Here is a 22,559-nt window from a genome sequence, read left to right on the forward strand (position 1 = left end):
AGTAGATGATCAGTGTTACCATGACAATAAAAGTCTCATTATTGAGTACGATGTGTTTCAGTGCCTTATGCTCCCATTCTCCAGCCCTTTATTTATTTTCATTTTACATTATTTACTGCTCCTCTGTTCACGGTCCAGATGCAGCACACTGCAGGCTGGAGTCACATCTTTTATCAATGAGCTTTTTAGGACTGTAAAATATATATCAAACTATAACCATGGCAACCAATACTAAAAAGCTCTGCTATCTGGCAAATACAGGGTGAATAGGAATGTGTATTACTTAAACAAATAACTTTAATCGCGCCTTTATTGATTGTGTTTTGCAAGAAAATTAACAGTAGCTCCGAAGAAAAACTGTTAAAAAGTGAAAAAGTTAGGTGTTTAAAGTTGTTGAAGTTCTGCTGTGTAGACTGTACGACTACCCACAGTCAATACAATGACTTTGCTACTTAAAGGACAATTCCGGCGCAAAACGAACCTAGGGGTTATTAACAGATGTGTACCCACTCTGTCGCTCTCTGGGACATGTTTTCATGCTAATCCAATGAGTTTGGAGCTTGAAAGACGCTAGCGCGGACCGCTGATTGGCTTACAACGCTAGTATTCGGGGCACAGGGAACGTAAACACAAATCACTATTTATACCACTAAAAAGGCTCAAAATATCACCAAACTTCAACGGTAGCATAATGAGGGTCCCTAAATGTTAACTGAAGCATTGAGAACTTTGTAAGTGTACAGACAGTTTATTGAAAAGATAGATTATGAAGACACTCGCATTCATGTTTACATGCCGCCGCCATCTTGGAAACCAGTCATGATTTACAGCTGGCGATGCAAACTAAAATCAAAAGCAATTAGCTCAATATATCTGAAATAATCGCACTCTGCATAACTTGTCTAGTGAACTTACTCAGTGGATAACTGTCCATCTGGTCCCTCCGGTCTGGGTCGCCGAAAAAGTTTCAAGTCCAGCCCTGTTCATCAGAGAGGGGAAATCTTCAGACTGTACAAAACACTGCGTCTCTTGGGCATCACGACGCCACAGGTCCCACTCCGTGCAACACAGACACTCCTGTTCGGTGGCCATAGCTTCACAATGTCCGCAGGTACACCACCAGTTTCCCCAAGTACGAGGCTGTGTTGCGGCATTGACTACCGGTAGCTCTCTCTCTCTCTCTCTCGTAGCGCTTTCACGGAGCTCCCGCAGCTCTTCGTTCAATAAACTGTCTGTACACTTACAAAGTTCTCAATGCTTCAGTTAACATTTAGGCACCCTCATTATGCTACCGTTGAAGTTTGGTGATATTTTGAGCCTTTTTAGTGGTATAAACAGTGATTTGTGTTTACGTTCCCTGTGCCCCGAATACTAGCGTTGTAAGCCAATCAGCGGTCCGCGCTAGCATCTTTCAAGCTCCAAACTCATTGGATTAGCATGAAAACATGTCCCAGAGAGCGACAGAGTGGGTACACATCTGTTAATAACCCCTAGGTTTGTTTTGCGCCGGAATTTGTCCTTTAAGTTTACTTTACCAGGTCTTTCTTTCTTCTCTAATTCATCACACCATCGTTGAGAAAAATAAATAATTTAAACAGAAGTGGAACATGAACATTTAGTCATACTAAAAATAAAATGTGTTTGACATCAGCAAAGTCTGATGTTTGTAATGTAGGAGATTCAGGACAGTTTGGGCCCGGTTTGATCCGGCTGTAAAAACAGTGAGGATGCTGACTTTGAGCAGACATGGCATGCTAAAGATAAACTCCAGCTAGTGGGGAAAAATAATAATGTTCTTTGATTTATTTTTCTGGTTTCAGAGAGTGTCCATAGTGACAGTATAAAGGTTTCATTTTAAATTGTTTTAGTGGTTTCTTCTGTGTTGTTACCTGAAGTGTCAGAGGCCTCTCCCCCGGGTTTGTAAGGGTTGAACTTGGGCTTGGGTGCGACCACAGGGGCAAATTTCTTGGGTGCCTGCTGCTGGGAGATGGAGATGCTCGCACTACCCAAAGTAGTCTCCATCCTGGCAGCCACTTGTCCTGCCTGGTCGTTACTGTTCACTGGGTTCCACATGGTTCTGATGAGGAAAGACAAATTTAAATTCAAGCTATTTAAACTGCAGCTTGGACCTATGAACTCAAGGAATCAGAATCAGAAAAGGGTTTATTGCCACAATAAGTTACACTTGTGTGGAATTTGCCTTGGTGAATGGTGCATACGTATACAAACAAACAAATAAACATTAACAGAAATAAACAAATACAGAAAGAAATATATACAAACAAAGTAACTGAGAGGCTGAATGGGTTGAGTGCAGAATGTGCAAATAATATATAATATGTGCAATGTGCAGATGTACAGTGGCGCTCATGAGTATTGGAACCCCATGCTAAAGTTGACTAAAAAGAGGAATACAAAAAAATCATCTTTTGGAAATTGATCTTAATGCCTTAATTGAAAAAAAATCCAACCTTTGAGAACACCTATTTTCTTTGTGAATGAATAATTTATCGTAAATAAATAAATGTTCTTCCTTAAAATCCTGATAAAGTTCGGAAAGTTGGAATTAAAATAGCTCCCACATCATCACATACCCTTCACCATACCTAGAGATTGGCATGGGGTACTTTCCATAAGATCATCTCTCAATGCAAATCAAACCAGCTATTAGGCTAACTGAAATAAAACCATGCCAGTCTCTTTATCAGGATGCATAGTATTCTGGATCCATGAAATAACTGGCCTTTAAAAATAAAACTCTGCCTGCCTCTATGGGAATTTAACATAGGGGTGTACTTTAATTACTATATTACTTATGCCCCCTGTATTTTAAGGAAGAACCTTTATTTATTATTCCAAATGTTTTCAATTAAGGCATTATGATCAATTTCCAAAAGATGATTTTTTTATTCCTCTTTTTAGTCAACTGTAGCAGGGGTTCCAATACTCATGAGCAGCACTGTGTAGTCCTGGATGAAGGTTAGTGCAAGTGTAGTGACTAGGGATGGGGAGGGGGGTATTAAGAGTTAAGTGTCAGTGGGGGTCCGGGGCCTTGTTGGTGAGGCTGAGTGCTGAGGGGAAGAAGAAGAAACTGGACGACATACAGTAACGTCAGTCAACATAGATGATGGAGACACTCTGAAAACCACAAAAGATCTTTAGAGCTACAGTCAGAACTGAAAAAACGTAACTATGAATCACAAAAGGAAGAAGCTATGACATATAAATAAATAATCCAGCTCCAAATCATAGACCGCATATAAAAATGGACTACGTGTCTCCACTTCCTCCCACTGTACAAAAGTGAGACCCAAATATCCCGGATACAGGCGCTGCCGTCTTGCAATTTTGCAACTAGAGTCTGCGCAGAACTGATCGGGTGTTATTGAACTCCCACCTACACACCTGCCCGACCAATTGCAAGTCAATCACAGCTGTCAATCATGACATTTAACCCGGTTTTTATAACATCAAATAACTAATTCAAACCAAACTTTTCAGTTAAAACAAGCAACAGCATGAATACAACTACCTAAAATGGCAGAAACCGTCTTTGGTAAGAGTTTATTAGAAAAAGAAGAAGACATCATTTAATATTCCCCAAGGGGAAATTACATTTTTAGACGTGTACTTAGATTTTTTAGTTTGGCCCATGTTCTATCCGCTAACATGAAGGGGGCGGGTTTATGACCTGTACTGCAGCCAGCAGCCAAGGAGCCAATGAGATGTTTTGGCTTCACTGTTGGGGAGCTGTCAAGCCGTCTATCTTTATATGCATTCTATGCTCCAAAAAGTTAAACTTTAATAACACAACAACATTTATCTTATAGCATTTTCAATCTAGGAAGTCCTGCCAGCTGGAATCATCAGTAGAAATGCTACATAATCTGTTTCTTCAAGGACAGGAGCACCAGTGATCTGGCCAGGGAAGTAAGAGGCCTGGACAAAAGTCAGGGTCTTCTAAGCCAAACTGCAGGAACGGTTTTAGATTCGAGTTTAACTTCAATTCCCTGAAAATGATAACATTCATTAAAATACTACACATAATTCATGTTTTTATATTAAAAAAACAATGGTATACAATGGACAACTGACCAGCAGTACTGCTAGAGGGAGTTACCACACGACCATGTGATGATATTAATGGGTAGTGGGGGTTGAGGTTGTGTGTTGTGTAGGAAACTATGTAATTTAGTATCTAGGGATGCACCGATCCGATATGGATATCAGGCCGATACTAGTCTATATCCTTTGCGTTCCACTAAGGGGATTCCTCCGGTGCTGCAGGAAATTCCGCCGGATGCATGTATTTTCCGTCCCCTTCCTCTTTGTTTGTGTTGGCGTTCTAACCTCCGGTTGATTTCTGAGGACTATGGTTAACTGCTCCTCAGATCTCTGCAGGGTAAATCCAGACAGCTAGCTAGACTATCTGTCCAATCTGAGTTTTCTCTCGCACGACTATTTTGCAGCGGCTCTGTGCGGAGTTTAGCACCTCCCATGACGATTCTGATTGGTTTAAAGCAACACTAGAGAACTTTTCCCGCTTCGGTCCCCCTACAGGTTGGAAGCGGAATTCTCCATTACATTACATTATGCAAGTTTGCCAGATCGGGTAGCGGATCTGTAGTTCGAATGAAATGAACAATGTAATGTAATGGAGAATTCCGCTTCCAACCTGTAGGGGGACCGAAGCGGGAAAAGTTCTCTAGTGTTGCTTTAAAGAAATGCCATTAAACAAGAGAACGTTTTCCTCCCATCCCCGAATGCTGTGTGGAGTAGCCAGACCCTCCTTCAGCCTTTGGAGGAGGGTCTGGCAAAGCAAGACTAGGCCGATACTTACTCAAACAGCGGATTCTATTAAATTCTATGTTTATATACATTATATACTGGAATTTTGAATTCCTGTAAGTTTGACCAAGTTGTTGCTGCATTTAAAAGGTTAACACTTGAATTGTAATTGCTGTTAATTTTAAAGTGTTTTACCAAGTTGCTGGTGCACAATGTATTATGTTAATAATACATTATAATTCAGTGAATCAATATCTATATATTTATTACATTTTGTTACCCCTTTCCTATGGTGAAATTGGAGGAGAGGGGCCATGTGTGACAATTTCTGTAACTGGCCAAAACAGACAATCAGACAATCACCTAAAGAATGCAGGTGTGAGGGGGCATGGTTTCAACTTTTATCTCAATGTCTCCATTCTTGTTCTTCACACAACTAATTCTGTTACTGTGCAGGTGTGAGTGCAATCCTTTGAACAGGAAAGCGTAACGTCACGCAAAACACAGCATTCAGGGAGGCAGAAAGAAGCATCCAGGAGGAGGCTTTTCACCCTGCTTTCTACTGTTGCCACTCCAAAAAAGTAGAAGACGTTTGCCTTTAGTGGTAGAAAGATACTTTACAAAACACTGTTTGTTTGAATGTCTGAGGCCTCAAGGAGGTGTAGAGAAAAAAGATCTGCAGCCATGCTAGAAGCTCTGTTGGGCTGTATATACGTATGCAGCAGTGCTTTGAGCTAAATGCTAAGTTTAGAATGATAACATAATGATGTTTAGCAGGTATAATGTTAGTCTATATTGACAATGTTCCACTTTCGGGATTGCTCCGGTGCCGCCGGAAATTGCGCCGGATGTCGCTCATTTCGTCCGGATGTCCGTCCCCTTCCTCTGTCTTTGTGTTGGCGTTCTAACCTCCGGTGGATTTGTGAGGACTATGGTTAACTGCTCCTCAGATCTCTGCAGAGTAAATCCAGACAGCTAGCTAGACTATCTGTCCAATCTGAGTTTTCTGTTGCACGACTAAAACTACTTTTGAACGTACACATGTTCCACCAAAACAAGTTCCTTCCTGAGACTATTTAGCAGAGGCACTGTGGCTCTATCCGGGGCTTAGCAGTAAAACGTCTCACATTGTATGATGTTTCCCACTGTTTCTAAGGGTTTGTGCATAATAAATGGAGGAGGCTGGCCACTGTCTCCATGTGTGTATAAGATTCAAGTCAACTTTTTGCATTTTAGCTACTGAGTCAGACTATTAAAGCAGCTGGTAATATTATTTTGTAAAACAACAAAAACAAGGTAATACACACCGTGCATTCATATGTCCAATCGAAAACAATAAAGTATTTTCAAACGAAAAAGACTTCATAACAGAAAAAGCATTAAAAAAATCAATGATTTTCAGTGTTGATACAGCTGTCAAAAAAACAGATCAGATCAGTGTCTATAAGTCATATACAGAGATAAATATGTATTAATGTATTTATCATTGTTGTTTTTTATGGTGGGGGACACTTGGATTGAAAATGTTACATCAGGAAGCAGCCGACATTGATATCTAATTAATATAATAACTTTTATTAGTATATTATATTGTTTTGTGGACTTGTATGGCCTTAATGCAGTTACAGTGAAAACAACAGAGTAAAAGACTTTGCTGTGGCTGAGGACACAAACATCCAGTATTTCACCATCGCATTCTGAAATCACTTGAAATATTTGAACTATTTATACGCCGCGCTTTTCCCATCCTTCTTTTTGTTTGTGTTTGTTGTGCTGTGTTCTGATGTTTTTGGCTGTTTATTATCCTCCGTCTGACTGATACAGGGTTTACATTCTTTCTTTGGAGCACAGGAGAAAAAGCCCACGCACAATCATCTTTTAATATCTGCTCAAATCCCTGCTCCTCCTGCTGCTTGAATGCTTCTGACTTTTGATATTTTCCCCTGCTCTTAATGCTACGATTCAGACACGCGCGCCAACCTGTCCTTTCAATGCAAATGCTTTCATTTCTCAACGTTCAAATGGCTAACAAAATAAAAGATGAATTAAAACAAGGGGAAAAAGGGAGAAATGATCTTAGAATGTGTGCATAAGATTTAATACACGACGTGTTGAATGGAAAATGTCTTTTCAGTATGTGGTTCCATTTTTTGATGATGGCAAATAATTCACAGTGGGATGTCACTTTATATGTACTGGGCCCCAAAGTGCACATTAAACCCACTAACATCTGTTTGTCTATTATTTCAAATAAACTTTCTTCTAAACAAATGATTTATGTGCCATTTTGGCAACACAAACCTGAACCCCACACACTGATGACTTCAGTACATAATCACTAGTGATTCATAGACTCCTTGTCGTAATAAAGACATCTAATTGCTTTGCCTCCATTTCATTCCTAAACTCTTAAAAGGGACAGTTCAACCCAAAATCAAAAATACATATTTCTCCTCTTACCTGTAACGCTATTTATCAATCTAGATAGTTTTGGCGCGAGTTGCCCAGTGTCGGAGATATCGGCCGTAGAGATGTCTGCCTTCTCTCCAATATAATGCAACTAGATGGCACGAAGCTTGTGGTGCTCAAAGCGGCAAACAAATACATTTTAAAAACTCAACAGCAGGCTTGCAGCGGTAGTCAGTGTTACTGATGTTACACGTGGTCGGGCATACACCACATTACTTTTTTTTGCCCACCGACCCCATTGTTGTTTTGCTTTTTGGTGGTCAAACTGTGAGTGAGCATAGTTTAGGAGAAAGTTCATCTCCCATAGCTCCTGTAAGTGATAAAGTGGTAGCTGATGTGAGTCATGTCAGGGATTATGTGGTTCTAACAATATCGCCCACCGCTGCTCAAAGAGTTGCAGTACACAGTACATAGTCATGTGACTGATTTCCTGTTTGATTTTGATCACCTCATGCTTTATCTGACATCTTTCATGTCTTCCTTCCTTCGTTCTTTAACTCACTTTTCTGGTATAAGGGCCAGCTCCATCTGTACATCATGAATAGCTGCTTACAACACAAGGCCTTGTTTTGATATCAACATAATGTCCTGTGTCTTGTATTCCTCATTTAAGTTTTCAGTTTCTCAGTTGCTTTCACATATCTAACCATATCTGAACCAGATCAGCTATAAAGACACTGTGGAGCACTTTGCACTTCCCCTGAGCAAGCAAAGTATACCGCATGTTACTTTATTGTATTAATTGTCTTCTATGCATCTGTTTTCTATAAAGCAGGGTTGGAGACGACCCCAGCATGCAGCAGTGACGGCAGGTACACCTATTACAAGCAGATGAACACGGGCACAACTTCAGAGTTTCCATTTCACCCTGCATGTCTTAGGACTGTGGGAGGAAACCCACACACACAATATCTGCAGCACATAGCATATGTGTAGAATTTGAACTTTGTTGTAGACGTATTCAGACTCAGAACAGATGCAGCCTCATTGCAATGCGTATCTCAGACCATTCTCCTGCGCCGGGACAGTGTGATAGCGTGTGGAGAGAGGGGTCTGATGATGTTAGACTAAACATGACAGGCTTTTTTGCTTATTTAACTGTGACTTAGTGTTCTGTGATCTCCCGCTACTTAATAAGCTAAATAATGCATTTGCTTACTGCTCCTCTGTATCAGCTTTGATGTGTTCAGTGATAAAAAAAAACTAAAAGTCCCTCCCTTGTGCAAATGACTGAACACGGCACAAGAAGACGTGTACAAAATACATACATACACACAATGGAGTGATAAGTGAGGCACAGGTCGAAAGTGCACATGCAGTCGCAAAAAAAAAATATGGATGCATCTCTATTGAATCCTCATGAAAGGAAAGTCAATTCTGATTGCCGGGGCAGTTACAAGATGACTCACAAAGCTGTGACACCGTGTTTAAGAGTGTTGCTTTATGGGGGGCACGGCAGTCGGGCTGTCTTCTCACAGCTGTTCCGCTGCACTTTTACAGCTGTCATTGAGGAACTGCTGCAGGTGTTTCTGCTGCATTAATCTTTCATATCCACCAAGGAAACTATCAAACAAAAACCATCCAAAAGAGGACCACAGAGAGTACAGAATGTGAACATGAAATGGCAGGGTTCAGAGATTTTTTTTTTTTTTTTGAGGGAAAGCATGACATGCTTTCTAGTAAATCGTCTTTGTGGCTAGGAGACTGAATCGCACGTTGAAAACGTACACAAAACTGCAGAAGATGATCTGGCAGTGTTAGTAGTAACTTCAGTAGCTTCTTTCTTTTGCCTTTCTTAACATGAACAAACAGAGATCTCTATGGTTAACTGACTGTTACAGCAGTAGAAGTGTTTTTACCTTGATAAGTGTTTTGTCAAAAATGTCCACCCTCTGAAAATGTCAAGTGAGAAACAGATGAAGTAGTAGAGTTCACGGTTTTTAAAAAGTGTTTGCTTTGTATTTTACATTTGGAGCCATTAAATCCAAGTTTACACAACAGTAAAAAAGAGGAGATTGCAAATGAAAATGAGTGAATGCACTCCATAAAACTATTATACACAGCCTGTATAGGGTTGTCCAGTGCTGTCCGTTATACTGTATGTGTCCCTTTATATCTTAACGTTTAAAGGAAAAATCGAACTAAGATTTAAAGGGCAATTATGCTGCTCTTCTCCCACATTGTGCTTCATCCCAAGAGTAGAGTTCAGTTAAAACTACACAGGTCTTGGTTCACTAGGCACCGATCAAAACATCACTTCAAAAAGACATTGCAGAGATGAATATGGAGATACACTTTGGCTGGCAGTTTTTTTTCATACCAAATAGAGGGGTGGGAGGCAACTGGGATTAGCACTCACGGTTCGTGACGCAACGTGCGGAGGATCGGCCATGCGGATGAAAACCCTTTAAAAATTAAAAGGTTCCCATCTGCAAGAGTCTTCCCAGCATTGGACTCGCTCTGCTTTAGAGGGCTGGTTGAATGGCTGAACAGGTTAATGCGACATTACACAAACAAGAGCTCGCTCCCCACGTCCCACTGTTTGGAAACAGGGACGAGTTCACATGGTCATTATGGATCTTGAAATGTTTTGTGCAGTAGGGTAAATATTTGAAAGTGCCGGAAGTCTGACACCGTGCGATGTGTTGACATATTAATAAAAGCAAAAGGCTGTTTTGGACCTCTTTCAAGTGTTAAAAAATGTATGCTGGAAGCGTAACCCCAGTGTCGGGGCATCAGAGTACTGGGCAAGTCAAACATCGTGTTCTGAAACGTAGCCACTGCAAACAGCACAGCGGCATGACACGATCACCACAACACCAACTCAAGAACAAATACTGTGGGGATTTTCTCACTGATGCTGCTAATTCAGAAGCATTTCTATTCTATTAATAATCTATTCTATTCTAATCCCAGAGGTCCTTCATTTGTTTGAGGCCAATTTCACTTGAAAAGTCATTAAAAAATACAATTAATGAAACACATTATTATTATATTTTCAGAATACTGAAATATGTAACACTGTTGCAATCTCAATGTTACATGGCTAACAAGCGAAATTATCTTCACATTGGCTGCAGTTCTTTATTCCACAATGAGCTAGACATAATCCAGTTGACAAATTTAGGTTTTTAGTGCATGCAAATGTGAGAAAGTAAGTAAGAATTTACTTATTTAGCCCTATTAGACAGGATTTTGTTTATTTTTTACTTATCCTTATAACATGTAGGGTATGGATTAAGTAAAGTGAAACATCACTGTTAAGTCCCAACACAGTGAGAGGTCTTGGTAAGACCCCTGAGGGATAAAAGAAAGAGGACATTACTCTTAAAAAAAAGTGGTACAATTTTGCATATGTGACCCCCCCTCCTACGAGGCATCAGATATATGAAGATTAATCAATGCCTCACAGGCTACAGTCAAAGCCAGCTCCTCTCAATAAAACATGATGGTGGTGACAAAAACAAGACATTTTAAGAAGCCAATGCCAGACGGCTGTCTCTTCTTTGTAACAAAACCTTTAAAACTAAAATAGAATGTAATTTGTAATTTGTGTTTTTAAATATATATATCTCTTTTGGGTAAATAATGCTTTAGAATAAAAACTTTTTAGTTAGTTTTGTGTAGGGCTGCAATTGATAAAAACATATTCTCATATTTTTAAACCAACCACCATTTTCTAATCACACTTTTGTGTGTAACTAACTTTTGTGTAACATTTGTCTTGAAAAAACAACATCGGGCGCCCGGGAAGCTCAATTGGTAGAGCGCGCGCCCATTTATAGAGGTTTACTCCTCGACACAGCGGCCGCGGGTTTGACTCCCAAAAAAATAATCTTTAAAGAAGAAAAGAAAATAGAAAAAACAACATCAACCAACTAATACACATTTTTCCCATAAAAAGTATTATTTGATGTCCAATTTTGGCATTTTTTAACTGATCGGGGATCGGCATTCACCCCGTTTACCTTACTCCGATCATTTACGTCAGCTTGTAGTGCTCACAGCCTTTAATCACACATGCCGTGCACCACAGACGCACCGCCAGACTGCCTTGATGCCGCCACTTTCAAAACAACATGTCTGTTCAGAGTATCTCGTAGCTTGCCAGCCCTGGGCAACAAGTAAAAAAGTCCGTCTTTCTTAAGGCTCTGACACACCAACCCGACGACCGACCCTCAGGCAGTCAGACTGATCAGTCTCCCCGAGTTGGTCCAAAAAGTGCCTCAGAACACACCGAAGAGACGCCGACTTGACGTATGTTCTGCGCATGCGTGAGACGTAATACGTCTCCATAACAGCAGGCGGCGCTAATCTGTATTGTCGTCCCAAAAAATTAAAACCGGCAGCTGATTGGACGAACGCGTCACGTGGGTCTGGCTGCTCCCAGATTTCAAAGCCAGACCATAATGGCGGCTCGTTCTGAATATGATCTCATATTTTACTAAAATCGTAAAAAAAAAAAAAAAAAATTAAGCGAGAAATAGGCTGTGCAGTTTCTGAATTTCATTTCAGATAGACAAAGGTCAGTTTAAAAGATTTTCGTCAGATTTTGAGAGACTCTAGTCACGCTCATCCTGCCTGTCATTTCCGGGTTAGCTCTCCACCAATCAGATTGGTCATTCAGTCCGAATGCCCACTGGCCGATTCAACAAGTCAAATCAGCCAAAATGAAGGCTGACGGCTCCTCCAACTGACGACGGCACGGAACACACCGAACAGACTCGAGTCACCGACCTTGCCAGACTGTCAGACGGCCGATTATCGGATTGGTGTGTCAGCGCCTTAAGTCACCTGTTTTTTACAGAAGCGGATTACTCTAATTCTCCACCCTTCTTCTGTGATTCCTCTTTCGGGCCGTTATTCCCTGCAGCCGACACCGGTAAACACGAAGAGAAAATCAAAGATTGACTAATGAGCACAAGAGGCGTCACTAAGTTTAGCAGTTTGCAGCTCTATTATCTGAGCAAATACAAATATCAGATTGGGTCTCGGTATCAGCAGATAATAATAATAATGATTAAAAAATCAGAACGGATCGCAGGGTCAAAAAAGCTGATCGGAACATCCCTATATTTAATATTTATTCACTTATGGTTATCCATTTTTCAATGGCGCGCGCACACACACACACACACACACACACACACACACACACACACACACACACACACAGAGAGCCGCTTTTGAAGTGTGCTGTGGTGGAATCACAAGCATTGTCTAGACAACACGGCGATCATCTCCGGCGGCCTGGTAGAATCCACTTTTAAGGTCGGGCGCCTGATGATTTCCACAGTATTATTCAATCGTGTGTTAAATGCCCCCTGCTATTGGCTGGTAGGTTGATCAAATTCACCCTGCATTTGGCTGCGGGCGGATAACCTTTGACGTATTTGACCACCAGTAGTGCCATGGAGCAATGTTTTTCGCATTTTTTAATGTATCGTGCACGTGCACAAGGATGCTGCCTGTATCATGTTATTCCACTAATTGAAAAATCACGTCAGTTTCTGTATGCACAAAGAAGCTATAGCATTGCACCAGCAAAGGCAATGAAGAAGAGAGCTAACAAGCAAACACTAATATGAACAATGCCTGATTTCAAATATTTTTAAAAAACGGCTTTGCAAATGTTTTATGAGGAAGAAAATAAATTCAACATGTTTGCCAGACCTCAAGGATACACAGTATACAATGCATTGTGTATAGTTACACTGAATGACTCCACAAAGCACCAAAAATATAAGAAAATAATTATAACTTCCCAGAGTCCAAGGTGATGTCTTTAAATGTCTTGTTTAGTCCAACAAATAATCTAAAACACACAGAAAAAAAGGTAGAGAAAGTAGAGAATTATTGCCCTTTAATTATGGACAATTCATTATAAAATGAATCAGCAAAATAGCTGCCATTCATTTTCTCTCAATCAACTAATCAATTAACTTCATTACTGTTCTGTCATCTCGAGTTTTGTGTAATTAAATTAATACATTGTTGTTTATTAAAGTGAAAATAGTAAGTATCGGGATTTTGACACAGATTTTAAAACCGATTCTTTTCCCTAGAACCGTTATTTATTTATTTTACCAATGATTCACCTAAATATGTTCTGTCTATACGGTACCGCTGACGGCGACTACATCATATCTGTTTCCAGCAAAACAGAGCGAAAGCAGAAAATGCAGAAAATCCATGTTATGTTCTTCTTTACAAATGAAATAAATGTTTTCTGACGGACTGACTGACTTGTGATGTGCATTCTTTTTAGAAAACTAGTAGTTTTTAGAAATTTCTCATGATTTATTGTCTTTAGAAGTGTATTATTCAACTTTTGTTTTTGTTTAAGAAGGAAAAGAAAATCACAACACTCAATACTATCGAATCGCAATACTTCTAGAATCGCTATACAAATCGAATCTGCACCCACATATCGTCAAAGAATCCAATCGTCCCAGCCCTACTATTCATATTTGTAGATTTCTGAGAAATCCTGGTTTGTACTGTAGCCCAATGAAGGAAATTTTCAAAGGACATTTTTAGGCTATATCATTTCTGTCATGGTCCAGTTATGGTCCACAGTCCTTTATTTGCTGATTACTGGTCTACAACCTTTCACCAAGGGAAGAACAGGAGCGCACACAAAGAAGTGAAACCAGGGACTTAACTGTGTGTGTGTGTGTGTGTGTGTGTGTGTGTGTGTGTGTGTGTGTGTGTGTGTGTGTGGGTGTGTGTGTGTGTGTGTGTGAGAGAGAGCTCCTCTGGGATCTTGATACATTACAGTGAAGCAACTTCACCTCTGCCAACCACAATGTTGTTGTCCTGTTTCAACACTGCTGTCTCACAGTCACTTGCTGCAAGTCAATCCGTGCAACAGCACGCGCCACTTTAACACAAACCAGCTATGACAACAAGAGAAAGGAAAGCTAGCAGGCAAAATCCCCTTTGTGTTGTGTCAAAGCGAGTGTGTTCAGAGCTCTGTGAAGAAGAGGGTCTCATTCACAACTCATCGTGTCTCCACTCAGACAGTAACCCGGCGAGAGGCGGCTGATGCCAGTTTGACAGAAGCGGACGGGGCAGCGAGTGTTCCCCAGAGAAACAGAGAACAAACTTGTCGGGCAGGTTGCAGCAACAGACATCAACGGTTACTCGTGTACTTCTACATCAGCGGTGCAACAGTGTGCTCTTTGTTTCCTATCTACCAACGAAAGCTATCTATGCCAGGCTATTTGATGAATACATTATCAGGTGCTTCAACTATTTCCGACATGAGGTCAGCGCTGTAAACGGTCACTGTGTGTGAGTTTTAAATTGCAAATTGTTCTTTCATCATTGACTGAAACAGTAGTACGTGTTTTACAGCAACAGTCTACCTGTCTAATTTGCCTCTCCACCCCAAAGTATTTATCCTGGAGTTGTACCCAACCGATCTTAATTAAATAAAAAAAGAGGTAAAAACACTTATAGATATCTGCTTTTTGGAAGCAAAACGGTTGATTTTTCAGGCTTGGAAAAGTGTGAATAGGCCTAGTATTGGTCGTTGGCTTGGGAAAATGTCTTCTTGCCTATCAATGGAAAGAATAACATATGATAGACAAGATACTTTCAAACAGGTTTGGGGACCATCCATGGACTTATAATATATATAACATAATATACTGGCAAATGAGGAGAATTCTGACTAATTTTGTATTTTTCATGTGGGAGAGAGATGTTTATATCGGCTTGTTATATCCTATAAGAAGGGATCAGACCACGGTCAAAGGTGTATTGGTATTTTTATGTTTTAGGGTGCTGCTGTGAGTGCTGTCAGTTGTTTGGTTTTTGCTACTATTGTTTTTCAGGCTATGTCTACATTTCTGCATGTCTTGGTTAAAATGAAACTCAATAAACATATTGTTTATAAAAAACAGTCTACCTGTCTCAGAGTCCGTTTTTAAAGGCCAGATCATTTCAGATCTATGCGTACAAGGAGCTATCAGACAGCCAGTGTAAAGCCCCTCGTAATTAGGCTAATTACACAGAGGGATAATATGAAGGTTAATCAAATGATAAACATTTGCAAATACCGATTTGTTTTCCCCATTAGCTATTGTGAAGACCCCAACCAGCTGATAAGCATTACAAATGAGATTTGGAGCTGTGACTACTACAAAGAGTAAAACCCCCACCCCCACCCACCACCTCCCTGAGCAAAGCAGAAGTAAAAAAAAAAACAGGATACGGGTTAGAAATGAAAAGGTAGCTGCACTGCCAACTGTTTAGACATCAATTTAAATGTATTCTCAAGTTGAAAATAGCTTCAATGTGTGAAATGACTGCTAATGTTGGTTTGGAAGTTCTTTAATCAGGAATAACCCCTAGAGATGTAGCATCTCGTTTAGTGACATACATATACAGTACAATCACAATTAGACAAGACAGTTAAAAAAAAACAAAAAAAACAGCAACAAACAAATGTACATCTCAGCATACTAAAGCTGCAGACACACCGACCAGACAGCCGACCCTCAGCAGAAAAGCCAGTTGGACTGATCAGTCTCCCCGAGTTGGTCAAAAAAGTGCCTCAGAACACACCAAAGCGACGAGACGTAATGCGTCTCCATAACAGCAGGCGGCGCTAATCTGTATTGTCGTCCAAAAATAAAAACCGGATTCATTACAGAAGCCTCATTACATCGGCATTAGAAGCTGGAGGTGTTCATGGTGCTATTTTCAGGTTTGGTGACACTATCATAGACCTTTGAGTCTCTAATCTGATCCAGCGTTTCACTCTTTTTTTATGTGTTGGTCTATGAGTAAGCAGGTGTATGTAATGTATGCATGTACAGGTTGATGGATTACTCAACGAGCCTACCGGGCACAGACCCAAGGGCCCAAGGGTTTAGGGGGCCATAGGGGACTACAAAGACACAAAACTCAGCACGCACTAAGAGACACAAGATGACCACAAAGAGACGCAAAAGGAAAACAAGAGACACAAAATGACAACAAAAATGACCACATAATGACCACAAATTGACTACAGAGATGCTACACAGCCATGAAGAGACGCAAAATGACTACAAACATCGCGGCTTCGTAGCGGTTTTGTGTCTTTTTTTAGTCTGGGTTTTATTGCAGTAGGAAGTGAAGGGGGAGGGCTTTCATGTGTCTGTGCCCGGGGGCCCATTGTTTCATAATCCATACATGCATGGATGCGTTTTTAAGCCCCAAAAACGCTGTCGCCGTCTAAACGAAAGGCACATCTGATAAAATATTTTTACGTTTTCACACGCAAGCGTATTCGTGTAAACAGGGCCTCAGTTCTGTGTGTCAATTTGTCTATAGTCTATATCCACGACGTTCCTGGATTGTGCCACTGCCGACGGAAATTCCACCGGATTTCACTCATTTCGTCCGGATGGCCTTTACCTTCCTCTTTCTTTGTGTTGGCGTTCTAAACTCTGGTGGATTTGTGAGGACTATGGTTAACTGCTCCTCAGTTCTCTGCAGGGTAAATCCAGACAGCTAGCTAGACTATCTGTCCAATCTGAGTTTTCTGTTGCACGACTAAAACTACTTTTGAACGTACACATGTTCCACCAAAACAAGTTCCTTCCTGAGACTATTTAGCAGAGGCACTGTTGAGAGACTAATTTGTCTATAACCCGAGTGAATCGACATGCGGACTCCGAATCAGTTTTGAACACGCGGTACGTCATTATCACTGCAGGAGAAAATATCTTAAGCAGTCAGTAGCCTATGTTAGCCCTGGGCCACATATCAAACTAATTATTAATTTTTTTGTTTTTGCAAGATGTAAAAAATGTAGACATTGTAAAAATGACTAAAAGCTTATTTCCAGTCTAAAAGTAACGTAGGTGATAGCTGGCTGCATCCGCTCTCTTGAGTCCCAACAGTCCTGTAAACTGTGATGTGATTCACGGATATTAAACTGGTATTTTCTGTCTTTGGCTACAGAATGTTTTATTGCTAGTACACAAAGTGAAAGCAGAACTTTCAGTCCTTGTTATAATTCTGACCTCAAGTAATTGTGCTCAAATTCCTAACGTAATTTCTAATGGTGATTCTCTCCATGGGAAGCACATCTTGGCTTTTTCAACCTTTACTGCACCTTTTTTCAGCTGTCATTGTGTCTTTGAAGTTTTCAGCTGTGCTAATTAACTGAACATGTTGCAACATTCATACACAAAAAGAGGCTCAGAGAAAGTTTGAAGGCTCAAAAATACTTACTGAGAAAATCTACTGTTTGAATATGCTCTCTACACTTCTTTTGTGCTCAAACTATCAGAATTACAGCAAAAACAAGAATTGCATTCCTGCGTCACCCGGGCATATGAATACCACCTATTCCACTGGATAATAGCTATGTTTGTTAAAGTAACAGCACAAAACTTCCTAACAAGATTTGCATGACTTTTCTGAACAGCTGTTGAGTAGTTTACTTGAGTTGTTGGCCTTTGCTCCCTAATGACAGAAGCACAACTTTTTCTGTAAATATGTGAATCTGACTTTAATGCTGACTGACAGCTTGTATTGGCTTGGGATATATCAAATAGAATCGGGTGGCTTGCATGACTGGAGTATGTGCTCCTTGATACTGCAAGTGGTAAGATGCGACGTCTCAGGAGTTTATCTTATCTGAGTCTCAGGAGGTTTACTGACTGACAGCTGTAAATATATCACAACACAACCTTAACCATCTCCCGCATACCTCTGTGGTAGATAGCACACTTGAAAAAATATATTTGCATCAACAGTAAACAAAGGGAATCTGTATATTTCACTTTTTTTAGCAAATCAATATCAAATGACAGAAGACGATCTACCTTCACTTGACTGTAATGGGTAATGTTCTGCTACAGAGACATATAGGGATGGATGCATGACGGCCACACCTCTAGAAGGGAATTTAACAATGATGATGCAATTTCACAATGCTGTGGCTGCATTATTCAAGAAAAACATTAAGCATTATTGAGAATAGCACTAAAGTAAGGTGTTCAACTGAATAACAATGCTCAGAAAAAAAGATGTAATTGTGTAAAACAGCAAGGAATTTCATTCGGTATATAGTAAAGAAGAGAAAAGGGCAGACCGTTATAGCGTTTACATTTCAAATGAGGGTTTTCTTATTTCAGTTCAAAATTGTTTGATAAATTGTGACACACTCTTTTTCAAAATACTGTTCCCCTTCTACCTAACTTGTACCTAACTTATTTATCAACCAGTTTTTTGGACAATATCTCTCAAAAGTGGTTGAAATTATAACAATATAAATGGGCAAAAACAAATCCTATTTAAAGATAGGAAGAGGTGCGATGATGCTAAATGCTCACATAAGCAAGATAACACGCTCACCAAGATAATGCTAGCATGTTGATGTTAGGCAGGTATAATGGTTTCTATGTTCAACATGTTGGTTTGCCGTGTTAGCATGTTAACATTTGCTAATGAGGGTGACACAAAGCAGAGGCTGACTGGAATGTCATTAGTTTAACAGGTATTTGGTCATAAATACAAGTACTGAACGAAATATTGTTTGTAGCTCAGAAACAGAGTCCCATAGTTAGTCCACCTGAGAGCACTGACAAGTTTTTAGTTTTTAACTGTAAAGTATCCCACTCATTAGGAATCTTGGTAACTATTCTTAAATAACCAAATTAAATGAATCCTTCTCATCAAAATGTTTGCTTATGTTATTAAAGGCAGATTTTCTCAATCAGCTTCTTACCATGAGTGATGAGGTCCTAAATAAACACACAGGTCTAGCCAAAGTTTATAACGGTTTTTAAAGCACCTTTAAAGCGTTGCTTATTAGTCGTGAATATATAGAAATACTTAAGATTTGAAAACACGTTTGCAGGGGCTAACAGTGAAACGATACCTTTTCATACTAAAAGATGAATAAATAACCGTCCACTTGTGGATTTATCGTTCTGGAATGATTGGGCAAAGTCTCTGAAAAGACACTGCAGTTCCATGTTGGAACTTGTGAAAGGCCTACCATCACACTGAAACCTGTTAGCTTTCATGCTAAACAAGCCGACCAATGCTAGCTCTAAAGGATGCGGATAAAAATTAACATTACGTAACATGATTTACAGGTTCAAAATTATGGGTTTATTGTACAAAGAAACTGTTTATTGTTTATTAGTCATCACCCTGGTGAAGACTATTCTCCCTGGAGTCCAACACAAGACAGACATGCACTGTAGTTCCAGGCTGCAGTAAAAAGTGTAAAGAAACAACATCTTGGGCCCCAGAGGGTTAAACTTGAGTTTATGTATTAGATTGTATTGAGCCTGGCTGAATTTTCCTTATTTGCACATTACATTATAGATACAAATGTAAACAATACAATTAAAAGTCTTCATTTTTCTTTTGAGTTCTACCCTATGGAAGTGTTGTGGTCAACAGACTTTAAAAACAATTTAAAAAGACAACATTGGCTTAGATCTTGATTTACAACCCTCTAATGAGCATCTCATACTTCCTGTTCTAGCATAGAGCCCTTCTCTGTACAGCAAAATAACTAATGTGTGTGATAAATGATTTAACATCCAAACTGCCTCGCTGAGCAGCTGAAGGGGAAACATTGGTCCTTGCCTCCAAAAATGCCAAACAGCTTTGTTGAGGCTATGATGGCTGATAATTAAATCAAAGTGTTAATCCACAAAACTACGGTGGTGACAATGAAGGACCGTTATCCAACGCTGGCCAATAGCTACACATGTCACTCTCGGAGAGGTAGCTAATGAGTGCCTTTGCTTTTTGGAATGCACTGGGGCAAAGTCAACAAAGTAAAGCTTATCTGGGAGGGAACAGTGAGTGAGACGAGCCGCAGACTTGCCTTAAAACAGATAAAACATCACATCAAGCCATCAATTAATTGGCCTCATCTGACAGGCATTGTATAGGGCCTTCCTATCACAGCAGAGGGAATGCTTATCATTCAACAGGAAGACTTGTTTTTCTTCTTTTCTTTTGCTGTTGCTACCTGCATGAACTGGAGAGAGATAAAGGAACGAGTATAGTACCATCTTCAACCTTGATGTGTTAATTGCTGCCTTTCATTTCTAAAAAATGAGCACTTGATGTTGAGAAGTGACTCTCAGTGGGGTCTGCTGGTAGACTGATACTAGAGGACTACAGGAGCTGCTCCCTCTATTTTAAATACAGTGTGTTCACTGTGGTGGAAGCAGTTGTTCTACATCTGTACAGATGTAGAACAACGCAAACTGGTGAGAAGTGAGAAGGCTTGGATTGTTGCACACAAGACACTAGAGCGGGGCGTTTTAAGGCCAGTCTACGATGCGAGTCTAGGTGATAATTAAGTTGACTGGGGTTTCTCTGTGTAAAAAAACACAAAGACTCCTGGAAAAAACTTTCTGAGATGTAATTTATGAAGACACGGACAGACAGGAATCCGCATCTTATGAGAAAAGTATGAACTGCAAGGGGACACATTTACCAGTGGACAGAGTTAATTATGATCCTGAACTCACAAAGTGTCAAGTGACTGGCTGTCCGACTGGAACTGCTTGTGCTGGTGAAGACTGGAGTGATGAAATATGATAAAAAGGGAAGGCAAGCGTGTAATTTGGGGGATCAAACTGTCAGCAGTGTGTATCTTTATAATGGTATGTGTGTGGTGCAGGAGTTGTAAATCAGTTTTAAATACATGTTTATTTAAAACCTATGGTGATTGGGATGGATACGGCTATATTACTGCATTTTTAATCAGGTTTAAACTGCATCTGGTCCCGTCTTTGTGACACCACTATGATCTGATGATGAGCTATATCTGCTCCTCTGAAAATGGTCTAAATCAATAAACAAAGGAAAGATTAATACCAGGGCGTGTTAAAATAAATAGATCTTTGTTTGAGTGATCTGATATTGATTAATAAAATCCCCAAATCAATCTTTTAGTACATGCCTTTTCACCATGGATATGGTGAATTGACCCCCTTTTTGGGGGTGCATATTACAAATATTTAATTGTTGCTTCTGCTTGTACAATTTACAGCACGAGTTCTCTGAAAATCTTTTTTTATATCCAAGCAAAATTATTGTATTGTAACTGAAAATTCCTTAACCTAATCGATATCAAATCGAAAATGTAAACAAATGGGGAAATCATTGTCGATACCCAGCCCTAATTAATATCATCATTATTTTCAACTTATAGCAACATTTTGTTATTTGCATCATTAGTATTTAAGTCAGATGGCAATTAGAAGAACCTATCTTGTATCCCCATTTTATTTGGAGCATCAACCAGTCAGTGATGTTTTCTTTTTTCTTTTGTCGATTCTGCCTTTGTTAACTTGCCAGGAGCTGACAGAGATGTTTCAACACCCCCGTTTATGGATTAGCAGAATACATTTGTGAGGGTGCTTTTCATAAACCAACCAGTTCAAACTAACTCTGGTGTGTGTGCCCAGTGTGATTGGTTAAGGCTAATGTGAAAGCTGTTAATCGAACTTTAGTGTAAACTAAACCAGTGGTTTTCAAAGTGGGGTCCTTGAGGGGGTTCCAGGAGTCCCCAGCAGGGGGGGGGGGGGGGGTCTTATCAAACGGGGGCTGTGGTCTAATTTGTGTCAGTTTAGGCGTCAAAAAAGTTTGGGAGTAAGTGAACTAAACAACCACATCCAAGCTAAACTCTGGTGCGTTTTTTTGAATATGTGATTTTAGCATGAATTAAAAAAGCCAAGCTGCTATTAAATCCATCTGCTGATAATGAACTGTTAATAAAGCAATGTGTGTAATCCATGTATACACACTCAGTGTACAGGTGTACCTAATAAAGTTTCCACTGACTGTATTTATACATGACTATTTTGTAACCGTGGTAACATGTGCAGGGATTTCCCCTGATCAATCAGAGTGAAAAGGAGTAATAATAGGTGTGTTATTCTTGTGTTTTTTGCCAGTTCCTCATTAAAGAGGAAAATAAATTGTGAAATGTTGCGACCTCACAGCAACTATCCCACCATAATATTACCATAAGACTCCTCTTTTTTGTCCTATTTCTACCCGTGTGTTACTATTTATGATATGGGAGGTCTCGACTATTAATGATGATGCAGAATGATATCACCAAAATGGTCCAATCAATGAGTTACCTGTCAGTTTGTTTAACATGTTTATAGCTCTTCTGGACCAAATGAACCACAGGTGTGAAAGCCCCCTTAAGACCAGACTGCTTGACACATGGACATGTCACATGGGCTAAAGTGCAAGAAGTGATGAGTGTCCAGGGTTTTTTTGTGGCCCAGAATGGTCCTTTGGGGGGG

At 39.9% G+C, this 22,559-nt stretch overlaps 1 protein-coding gene across 6 annotated transcripts in view; it reads right to left on the reverse strand.

The window, feature by feature from the left end:
• LOC116058749 (LIM domain containing preferred translocation partner in lipoma) overlaps positions 1-22,559 on the reverse strand; it is a 191,361-nt gene that overhangs the window by 124,379 nt on the left and 44,423 nt on the right. For all 6 annotated transcript variants that reach the window (XM_036007010.1, XM_036007011.1, XM_036007009.1 and 3 more), the window contains one exon: positions 1,890-2,077. In XM_036007010.1, the coding sequence (XP_035862903.1) occupies positions 1,890-2,073 (184 nt within the window). In that variant the 5' untranslated portion in view covers positions 2,074-2,077. The remainder of the gene's footprint in view (positions 1-1,889; positions 2,078-22,559) is intronic.

Source organism: Sander lucioperca, chromosome 11 (genome assembly GCF_008315115.2).
Source record: "Sander lucioperca isolate FBNREF2018 chromosome 11, SLUC_FBN_1.2, whole genome shotgun sequence".
NCBI lineage: Eukaryota > Metazoa > Chordata > Actinopteri > Perciformes > Percidae > Sander > Sander lucioperca.